Source organism: Apus apus, chromosome 10 (assembly GCF_020740795.1).
Source record: "Apus apus isolate bApuApu2 chromosome 10, bApuApu2.pri.cur, whole genome shotgun sequence".
In the NCBI taxonomy this organism is placed as follows: Eukaryota; Metazoa; Chordata; class Aves; order Apodiformes; family Apodidae; genus Apus; species Apus apus.
In genome coordinates this window covers 7233561-7245336 of record NC_067291.1, presented here as the reverse complement: position 1 = coordinate 7245336, position 11776 = coordinate 7233561, and the positions used below count along the sequence as shown (strand labels likewise).

The 11776-nt window shown below is 37.6% G+C and overlaps 1 protein-coding gene across 2 annotated transcripts in view; it reads left to right on the top strand.

The window, feature by feature from the left end:
- The first annotated feature begins 3582 nt into the window (after window positions 1–3582).
- LIPC (lipase C, hepatic type) overlaps window positions 3583–11776 on the top strand; it is a 49105-nt gene continuing 40911 nt past the window's right edge. For both annotated transcript variants that reach the window (XM_051629009.1, XM_051629008.1), the window contains exon 1: window positions 3583–3760. In XM_051629009.1, the coding sequence (XP_051484969.1) occupies window positions 3598–3760 (163 nt within the window). In that variant the 5' untranslated portion in view covers window positions 3583–3597. The remainder of the gene's footprint in view (window positions 3761–11776) is intronic.

Sequence of the window (11776 nt, the reverse complement as noted above, 5' to 3'; positions counted from 1 at the left end):
AAGGGTTTTGAAAATGCCTACCTATCCACTTGCCTTACATAAGTAAAAAACATACCCAACTCTAAAGGAAAAACCTTCCATTCACTCTTGAAAAGTCACATCAGGACACAGTGTAGCTTGTATATTCCACGTGTCTTACATCAATCTTCCAGCTTTCTTTGTAGTCCCTGAGATTTCTGTTCCCTGATTTTCTAGTACCTGTGTTGTATTCGGCTGCTGGCAGTTTTGTCATTGCCAGTGATACAGAACTATAGAAGAGCAGTTTTACAGTTCATATTGCCCTGGCAGACCAGCATACTATTAATGTCTTAGAAGTATCCAGTTTAACTCAGACAGCATTCTCTATGATTGACCAGAGGACTATTAAGAAGACTCAGAGCAACCTCTTATGTCCAGAGGATTTTCTTTTCTCTGTAATTATTTTCACCCAGAACACTGCAGATCCCATTCACTGCACCTCATGCAATGCGGCTGAAAAAAATCATTTTGCTCTGTGATGCAACATGCAAGTAACTCTGAGTAGCTATTGCACAGTCCCTTCTGACAAATACATGCCTCAATTTTCTCTGTTCTCATAATGAACCAAGGGGTCCTTCTTGTTATACTTTTTCATAAGGAACTAATTCCTAAAACCATTAAGGTTACATATTCATAATATCTTATATATGCTATACAAACATAACAATTAACCAAGCTGATAGAGAAGAGAACAGGTCAAGCAAAGCAGGTAACTTCATCAAGTGACAAGATAAACACGTTGAAGGTGGCAAAGGTTATTATTTCAATATTTGGATTCACAGAAAAATTATCTGTCATTAGTCTTCTACCTTTAATATTTATTACATCACCCGAGAACCATTCTTTTCTTTATAAGTAGGTAATAAAGGTAATTGGAATTACTCATGCAAATCAAATGGTGATTTGCATGAATGGGAAGAGACTGAGGGAAAAAAATCCCAAACATCTACTCAGGAAACACACTGTGTGACAATTCAATAGAGGGCACTGGGAGCAGCTCCTTCCTTCAGAAACCAGTCACACCTGCTCTGTGGACTAACATGCTAGAGCCGACAGTTTTGTATTACATAAATTCATCTTGAATACACACTGTGGAGTCTCTCATTCAAATGCTGTACAATTATTGCCAACACACTGCTTAGCTCTCTCACCATTATTGCTGATATTCCGTCAACACTGAAAAGACAAATTATTACTAGCAGTGACTGATGCAGGTTTGCCAAATGAAGTGATGCAGGTAGTAGGGAGGAAAGGCAGGTTCCTTCTCCTTTTTGCACCATCTTTTACCAGTTTTCCTCTTACCACTTCAAGCAATCATTCATAAGATGCTCATAATGCCATTCTGGTTTCCTACTGAGTTCTCTAATGAGAAGTAAATCCAAAGACTAATCCCTATAGTCTTGATTTCCATGCAAACTCCTCACAAAGATTTAACAGCCTGTTGTGTACCTGACAGACCTACCATCCTGTTCCAGAACAATTCCTGTCTGCAGAAAATAGTATTTTCCCCCTAAATGCTCTCTACTTTCTTGATTACTGTGGCTAGTATCATCATTCAACCTGTCAGTCACTTCTGTAATCCTCACATCATCCTCAGCTTACATTTGGCTAAATTCATTCCAAGGCTGTGCTAAATCTCACAAGTAATTTCCACTAGTCTTAATTTCGCTAAAATACAACATTTCCTGTCCACCATCACAGCCTAAATTCTTGTCCAAGTTCTATCTCCTGTGTCAATTACTGCAAATCCTTTTTTTGCTCATATCCATGGAAAATACAGCTGTGAGGAGTATCAGCCAATCATTTTGATCATATCATTTCAGTTTCTTCATTCCCTCTTTATTAATATAGTGTCACACACACTGATCAATTAGTCTTGACAGCTCTTTAGACACTGGTGTGCCAAGATCACTGCCAACTGTGGTGACTGGTATAACCTTAGAGATTGTTTGTAGAGTTTTCTAGCTGTCTGCTGTATCATAGACTTAAAGTTCTTTGGATTGAGCAGGGAAAGGAAGTATTTTTCTCCTTTATTCATGCACCATCCAGCACCACGGGTCACTCTCCATGAAGCATGCTCTTGTATGCCAAAACAATGCATCAAACATGACAGCAAACCTTCCCTGCTGAGAATACTTTCTTTTTGTAGTCTAACATACCAGTTCTGCCATGGCAGATGGGTCCTAGGGACTTACTGTCTTCTAAAAGTGAGAAATATTTTAGCTGAGACACTTTAAAATAGTTCTGAATTATAAAAACAATAGAACAATGAAAAATTCCTTAGGCTGGGATGGCATTACTACAATTTCACATGTTCCAGATTTAGTAATTATTATAAGAGGCTTCATAAAAATTTGGAGGTCACTAAATACTCAAACTTTTTCAAGTTCTGCTTCAGTTATTTAGTCTGACACAGTTCTAGAGTTCTTACAATATTTCCTCTATCTGCTATTACTAACAGCAAATCCTTAATAAATGAAGTTTAACAAAGAATTTTCACTGAAAACCCCCTTGAGCACATGAGGGCTTCTTAATAATTCAGAACTTGGGAGAAAGTTTGCTAAGACATATTTCTAAGGAAAAATTTGCAATGCTGTCAAAGCACACAAGTGAGGTATAGTATGCAGCTAGCAATGGAAGCTGCCAACCTGATGATTAGTGGAAATGAAGGTTGATTTGCAGCCCATGCTAAGGCTTGTGCTGGCATGGCTACATCATCATTGGCACTTTGTTCCTTTAAAATAAGCTAGAGAATGTCTCAAAAACATGGACTGATAGGGAAAGACTACAATGTTTCAGACTGATGCAAACATGGTCCAGAGGACAGCATTTTGTCGTGTTCTTAATTAAGATCCCACTTAGTAGTAATACTCACTGCCTAAGAGTGTTCCTTGCCCTGTTACAGTTTGCAGTACACACCTATTCGCTGTGGTATTAACACACTGCTGTAATTAAGATTCTGCTTTGATTTCCAATATAAAACATATTAGTAGTAACTTTTTCTCTGAAACGACTCCTACATTTACTACATATACTGCCTTATGATTGTTCTACCAGAAGTGGAGAGAGATGTTGGTTAATTGTGCTTCATAGGTAAATTTCTTAAGTGATAAAAATGGTTCACTTAATCTGAAAGGAAACAACTTGCGATTATCCAAAATCTGGTATTATTTTATCACTGAAATAAGAGAAATGTTTACTATATATATAATTTTGTTGTTTCCCTTATTGGGATTCTTCTGTGTTAATGAAATACTTAGACAAACCTTCAGATCTCACAGTTATTTTGCAATGTGTTCAAACTAGCTGTTAACCAACCAAACTTGAGCTGGCTATCCATGGCCTTTAGCAGGATTTCAGAGAGCAAACGCCCTCAAATCCACTGTGTTCAGAACCAAACACTGTTAAGCAAGGTAGGAGGATCTAGTTCAAAATTATTTCTGCGACAGGTGGCATAAAATAAAAAAGAAGAGGTTGGAAACAGGCAAATTCCGTTTTCATTTCCATAAAAGGAAAGTCTGGAGCAGGGGACAGGAGTATTCAAGGTTAATGATTAATGGGCAAAGAATATCTTGCAAAATGCTGATCATTCTCTCCTTTTCCTATCTCTTGGCAGATTTTAGCTGTGCATTCCCCAACTCTCACTCAGAGAAAGAAGAAATGAAAAGTTTGCAGCTTCTCCTATTTTTGCTGCTTTCTTGTATCATCACCTCAGCAAACACATATGGAAGAAAGAAAAAAGGTAATATCCTACTCAAACATTAATAGTGATAATTTAAAATGTCTATGCTATAAAAATTAAGTAGTATTGACTGTCTGGCCATCAACATGTTGGATTTTTTTTGAGTGTTATGTTCTCTTAAAATATGGCATTTGTAACTGTGTTTAATGGAAAATGTAATTGTCTGTGATTACAACAAACATTTCTCAGTGGAAATCTGTACTTTATGACCATAGACTTAAGATACTCTGACTTTTAACAGTTATTGGTTATAATCTTCTTGAGCTGGAAATATTGGCTAAAATAGATTCAGTGTCCTATTATGAATAAAAATTTTTAGCTAACTGACAGTGTTTAAACTTTCATTTTCTGAGTTGTCTACTGTAGGCTGCCTTTCACCTCAAGTATAATGAATATCTTTCAATGAAAGGGCTTCACCTGCAATCTGTTTTGTAGAGAAGCACTGGGCAGGATCTTTACCATTTACATGGCTGTGCAACCATTTTCTGTGTGTTTGTGACATCGCACATTATCTGTGACTGTTGAGTGTGACAGTGCATCACACAATTGCATTTCTCAAAACCTCTCTAATGTGACTGACAGAGACAAATCCATGTTTGTTTCATTGCTGAGCCATACATAGCAAATATTAGTTTTCATTCTTATTTAACTGCATTTCTAACACTGTAAGTCTGGAGGGTAAAAATGTAGGTGTTTTCCTTAGCTGGAAATAAAGCAAGATATACACATGTACAGATATATGGCCTCTTCCAGTAGCTGTGTTTTGCATTTATGTTAATTCATATTAGCAGTTCTAGAAACCATTTGCTGTAAAAATGCTTTATATGTAATAAACACAGTGATTTCAATCTACAGGAGGCAGAATCACCTTCATTTGATTCTGCACAAACTTCTCCTGTGGTTTCATTTTGAAAATAGAAAATCCTTGAATTAAAACACATTAAGAATAGTAAATTGCAATTAATTACATAACTTGGCCTGGCTTACTAGACAGTAAGGCCTGCACATCCTTAACAGTTGCTGAACCTTCACAAGCCATTGAGAAATCTTGATCAAATTCTGTGTTTTAAGAGAACCAACAATCAGAGCAGTAAATTTAGTCTGAGGCTTTTCACATCATTTTTGCCCAGATCTGTTCAGACTCCACTGTGTCCTGAAAGTTTAGTTCCCCTTAGATACAATCACAAAGCAGTGAGATGATGTCACTGCACCCCCATTCTTTTAGAGTCACTGGTCTTGCCTTATCCCAGCTCACATTTTCCTAACCCCACTACCTGTGGCACTGTCTATAGCAAGGTCAGTCAATTCAATTTCTCCATCCCCCTTGCCCCTTATGACCTAGTCCTGTGTGAACAGACTTCACATGTTTGCTCATTGCTTCTTGCAGCTTAAAGCCTTGCTTTTGGGCCACAAAAGACAAGTCACACGTCATATCAGCACTAGCAGATATGCCTAGTTCATCTTATGTTGAAGCCAGAGGCTGATTTAAGAAGCAGAGAGGTACATTGCTAAAAATGAAAAAAAAACCTACTGTGCTTTGCTTCTAGAGGTTACCCACTGCCTAACTAGAGAGCAGTTACAAGGTTGAGGGCCCTGGTATTCTTTTATGTTGAACTCAGACCTTCATCTCCTGTCAGTTTAATATTGGTGCAACTCTAGTTTCAACTATTCATTTACATTAATGTATACTTCTACACCTTTCACTTCCTTGTTCTCCTTCCCCAGTCCAACCTCAGCCATATCACCTTTTCCAGAAGATAATGTAATACTCTGATCTGGAAATCACAAGGAAATTTTGCCTTATTTCTGTAACCATTTGATTCATCACTACAGCTCAGCTAGGTCTGTCTTTCCCCAAACCAGCTCTGGTGTGTTTGCCACACCTAGTAACCTCAAGGAGCCTTTTTCTTCATTTCACTTCTCAATGAGGCAAATCTGTTTGCCCCAGTGGAGTATGCAAATGGCAATAAAGCATTAATCCTCACTAAGGAAGGGCAGTGAAGTTTTTAACCCTACATGATAGGCCTTTTAATGCTGTCAAATGGAGACAGCTTCCAGTGACCATAGCATGTATTTCACCTGAACATCCTGCTACCTTGGAGCTTGTTTATTCTTGTTTTAGCAGTAACTGCAGTAATGAACAGTAAAATTATAAGAAGCTACAAAGTTTTCTAAAAGCTGAGTGTCTGGCATGTAATTTCAGCACAAGCAATTGCCCATAAGGGAATGATCCTCTAAAAGAACAACCACAGTGTAAAAGTCCTCATTTATTTGTACCCAGCAAATAAACAACTCTCTGTTTCAGTTTTTTTAGTGTAGTTCTATCCACCTACACAGTAAAAGAAATTACATTACAAAAAAAGAATTTGTAGAAATTAGTCTGCAGCACCTAAATCACTGTAGGTGTATGTAAATCCTTTTGTTAGTTGTGTACATAAAGACATATTATAGGTTCTTATTTTATACTTAATTATTTAGAATAAGATGGGCTGCATTACCAAGCAAACACAACATCACATTTAACAGACACAGAGACGTTATTCTTAAAAAGCCACAGAGAGTTTCTGAAATGCCATGGTTTTACTGTATATAGCAAGAAATAAGTTTGGCATTTTGGGGCAAAAGTTCACTATCTAAAAGCAGCATCCCAGAAAAAGACCAGAAATAAGCACCTAAAATTAACATCCCTGAAGTTGAGCCAAGATGATTCTTTCTAAAAGCATATGAAAAAATATTTCAACATAAGCTCTTATTTATTTTGATTCTTCTCGTGGAAACATAAAACTAGGTGGGAATATTAATTCAATTATTCCATTTCATTTTGTAGAGCAGAATTATTCAGTAGTTCACATGAAAATGCATGTGACTGAGCTAGTGCCCTTTACTGGACAGTTTTGCAGCTGGCAGTTGAACTGGACATTTTGCCCTAAAGAGAAGGTAACATCACAGGCATTGTCCAGTTCTGCTGTGTTTAAAGTAGTAAATACGTGGGAAAAGCTTATCTCACAGGGGAAAAAGGGTTCTAGGGCATAGGGAAAGGCTGAGGAACCTGGGTCTCTTTATCTTGGAGGAGATTGAGGGGAGACCTTACTAATGTTTATGAATATATAAAGGACGAGTGTCAGGAGGACAGAGTCAGGATCTTCTCAATGATGTCCAATGATAGGACAAGGGGCAACCAGTTACTAACCAGTTACACTAGTGATCTTTATTATGCTACCAATAGGAAGAGTTCTACAAATGTATTTGCTGCCATTTTCTGAGTGGCTGTTTCAGAAATACTGCATGTGGACACATTTGCAATGCTCTCAGGAGTCAGAATTCTACCAAAATTTCTAGAATCTAAAACAGTTTTTCTTCCTTTCAGCACCTGTAAAAATCTACAAATATAATTTCAGACCTAAATTTTCAGCACAGAGTCCAAAATGTAACTGTAGTCTGACTAATTGAAGACCTTTTGCTTTTTCTCATGGAAAGAGACAGTAACGGCAACTCAAGCAACAAAGGAACTACCCATGCATGAAACAAGTACAATATTTCTACTAATGCAAGTGACTGAACATCTTAATGAGAAGCTTAAATTCACTAGAGGACTGCAATTCACTTGACTTAGGCATTACATTCTTCTGACTACTGCTGTATGAATTGTGGTTGAACTCATATGACACTTGGGAAACCTGAATGTACAGAACATTTCTTGATAATGTGGCAGTGCCATCTAATTGCTTAACTATTTTTTTCATTTTTCTCTCACACTAGAGAAAGCTGGTTTAATATAGATATGGTTTTACTAGAAAATAACTAAACAAAAACATTCATTATTAAAGACAACCTTTTTATTTTCTGCTTATTTTGTGGTTCACTCTAGGTTATATTGTTTTATTTTTGGAAAACATAGTTTTGTCCAGTCCATGTGAGGCTTCAGGGTTAGTAATAGAGTTGCATCAACAGCAGTGCAATATTGATGACGTAATTCATAACACCATATGGTTCCCTTGGGTGGCCTTAGCACAGTGACCTTTTTTCCTGTACATTAGCTAGAGCTAAGAGCCTTTTTGCTGAAGCAAAGGCAGACTCCTTACACAGTGGCATAGCTTGGCAGCAGGTGGATGGGCCAGCAGCCACTTCCAAGCAGCATGATTAAGATTTCCTGGCAACATAAGCAGTAACTGGCAAAAGAGACAGAAGGGGCCATCTATCTGCACATGCCAAGACTGGGTCATAAAGTTCAGTGCTTTGGCAATAGGCCAAATGTGAATTACAATGCTCGCAAAAATAAATAAAATTAATGTCTATCTTCTAAGTAAAAAAAATTATTGCTCTCATGCTTTGTAGCCTTTCTTCTAGAAAAATGTACTGGTTTAAAGTTATATTATTATGACATCTTTCTTCCTTGTTCCTTTTAATTTTTTAAAAATTGTTACAATTGCTAATATTCCCAGGAAGTATAAACTGCACAGGATTGCATACCCTTACACATACCCTTTATGATCAGCCCAGGAAAGCTTTTGCTGGTGCTGAAATACTGGTTGCTTCATGGTTGTGGAAATGGGAGCTTGTTGCATAAAAATGCTCACAGACATTCTCCTGCCCTCTCTGATTTGCTCGCCCAGTGCATCTAGTGTAAACTATGCATCTCTTACTGAATTACATTATGTAAGAATCCCAAAAGCCTTCTAAAGGTATAGAATCAAGCCTTTAGTAGCTACTTAAATTATTTTTCATGTCTAATCCTAGACTGCAGTCCCTATTAATGCAATATCACTCTTCCTCTGCAATCCACTAAAGACAGCGGTTTTCAGACCTTTCAAACATCTGTACAATTTCTTAACTGTTCTTGACTGAAATGCTTATGTCTGTGACAACATAAGATTGCCACCTGCACAACAGTGCCTAGCCAAACTACAAGGAAACTTGACAGCTTTAACTGTATTTCATGTGTTTATGAAAATGAGAGTAAGCTGGATGCAGCATGACCTAGAGCAAACCATTAAGAACAAGGCTTTCACAGCCCGTGTATGTGCAGGATCCCCCAGATCTGCTGTTCAGGTGAAGGACCAACTGCATCCAGGAGAAAAATAGTCTTCTCACACTTGAAAGCAATCCCAAAGCAGTCTTTGTATATTTTTCAAGAAGCAGTACAGAGTCTAATGGACAGGATGCACTCCTTCCTCCACAGTAGAGAACAAATGGAGGAAACTGTGACTAGATTACTGTTAATTATCTGGCCTGCCCTCCCACTAGTGTAGAAATGAGCAGGGCAGGTAGTAAAATTGGAGTCTAGCTCTAAAAGTAAGAAGGAAACTTAGAATATTAACATAAAAAACCTCAGCTACCAGCATAAAACACTAGTGACTGGACCTCTACAGTGCTAGAAACTACAGAGAAAGCCAGCTGGCACACCATCTAAAAATCTATTGTGCTCTATCTATCATGCTTACCTTCTGCTTACTTGGGAATAGAAATTAAAGCTTGTTCTTTTAATTAAGAACAGGTTTTTTGGAAGACACATAATAAATCATTGCTTTCTTAGCAGATTACTTCAAAGAGTCATGAGGGCTGTGATATTAAAATTAGGTGCTTGTATTAGAAATCTTTGTCTATAGCTTGCCCACTAAAAAGGTTCCTAAACAAAATACATCAGTATACAGTGCTGAAATGGTTGTTTCACTAACTACTATGACTACGGTTCTGCCATCTTTACTCATACTAGGCAGTAAGTACTTCATCATCCCCAAGCTTGCTCGCATGCTACAGTACTCTGCTATGTAACAGTGGGAATACCTGGGCATTGCCTTCACCAAAAAGGCAGGATTCAGACTGGCTCTGCTTGACCTGTACAAACTGCTCTCTACTGCACACCTAGGTCAGCAGAGAAAAAAGAAACACAGAAAGTTCTCTTCTGGCCAATAAATAACATTTCAAATACCATCAAGTATACATAGAATGTGAACTAAACATGAGATTTTGCTTACTACACACAAATTGGCGGCCTTTAGTCTCCAACCTACACCAGTAGAACAGTTTGTACCCCAGAGAGCACTGAGAGGTTTCCACATTTTTCCTAGGGCACAGATACCTTTAGGATTCACCCCTTCCAAAAGCTTCATGTGCTTTTCTGCTCTGCCAGAAGTCTACCTCCATTACTCTTCCTGGAGAGAGGAGTTCCACATGATCCTCATGCATGCCATTTTACCAGCGTTGGTCTCTTCTCACATGCTATGTGGCCATAATGTGATCTTTTACTTCGATATCTTAATTTAAAGGAACCGCAACTTTTCTAAGAAACTTCAGCCAAGGAATGTATCTCAGCACCCTCTGGCTTGGTAGTGTCTGAGGAATGCAATGGAGATCCTCAACTGAAGGAAATGGACAACCTAATATTTGATCCAGCTCCCAAAATAGACAGTTGTGCTGCTTGCTATTTTAATCTCCCTAAATCATAGCTCAGATTAAGTGGCAGTGGGAAAGGCTGCTGACTACACTGTATTCTTCTATCTGGAATTTTAGGCAATAGAAATTAACACAATTACTACACAGAGGGTCTTAGAGACTAAATGGAAAAGCAGAAGTGAGACATATTCCATCCAAGAAGAATCTTTGCATCTCCCTTCTCTCAAATCCATCACTGCGATTTTAGTAAATTCACAGGATTTGCACTTTGGATTTGTTTGGTTTTTTTCTCTTATGATTCTATGTATGCCTTTTTCTATCTCTCGTCTAGTTTATGAAAACTATGTATATCCATAAAAAAATCTTCACCTTTACAAAACATTAAGTGCTAGTCTGTGAACTCCATTGGGGATATCTGTATGGCCTTGAGATGTATGTAGCCACTCAAAAAAAAATGTAGTTTTAAAACATAGTAAACCAACATTTTCCTTCTAGCTGTGCAGGAAGTTAATCCCTCAGTCCATTACTATGTTCCTTAATTGGCCAGAATAAGCAATTAAATGTGAATATTCTTTGCTCTTTGATTTTTAGAATGCCCTTTAACAGTATAACCAAAATGAGACTAGGAACATGAGTTATGCCTAATTAAGAATCTAACAGAAAATCAAATATTTCTATTAATAGAAGAGAGGAGGTGACATTCCGCATCTGCCCAACTCTGGAGAAAATCAAGGACTCAATTACTTGATTTTTGTGTTTTGCACTTAACCAGCCTTCAATGATGGCAGATGTCCAAGGCAAAGGTTGTACTTCATTATAAATTTAGTGACATTAACAACTTAAGCAGCCCCTGCCTCAGCCCACTGTTGCAGATACTTCATAAGCTTCTCCATTGTGCCAGTAGAGCTGCTTGTAGCAAAATAACTTGGAAACTGATCCAGCTGAAAAATAATCACTTTTTTTTTTTTTTCCTGGTGATCCTACTTTCTTAGCTGGATCAGCTCCCTGATCTTCACTGCGCAGCTAAATGACCAGCTGTGCTGAGACAACAATGGGAACTACAGGAGGCCAGGAATGAGTGGGTGGCAGCAAAACAGGGAAGAAGTCTGCTTAGAGTTGTTCAGGCAGCACTGAAACCAAATGTCCAGTTAGAAACTGAAGACCCTAACTTATTGAGTACCTCTATATTTCTAATGGTTTCTTCTTGTTGTTGTTGGTTTGTAATTTTTTTTTTTTTTTAAGTTTTATCCTCTATTAAAAAAATAAAATGTGCAGTCTACCTTCTCAGGATTCCCATCACCTAATTTTGGAATAATGGCATTTAAAAAAACTAAAACATTGCACAGTTTACAAAAGAGTAAGCAGTAGTAATAGCATTATTGGAGCTTACAAAGTAATGGAAGACAATTCTCACATTCAGCTCAGGCATATTCATTGATTTAGTCTTTAAAAATTCCTCTAAAATCCTGAAGACAACAGTGACCAGATTCTGATGCTATTTACATGATTAATACTTCAGGGTAACCACAGCAGGTTCTGTGAAACATCACCCACTGATTCTTGGTTATAAGAAATGTGTATGACTACAGTGATTTTACTTATACTTCCTGGCTCTATTAGAAT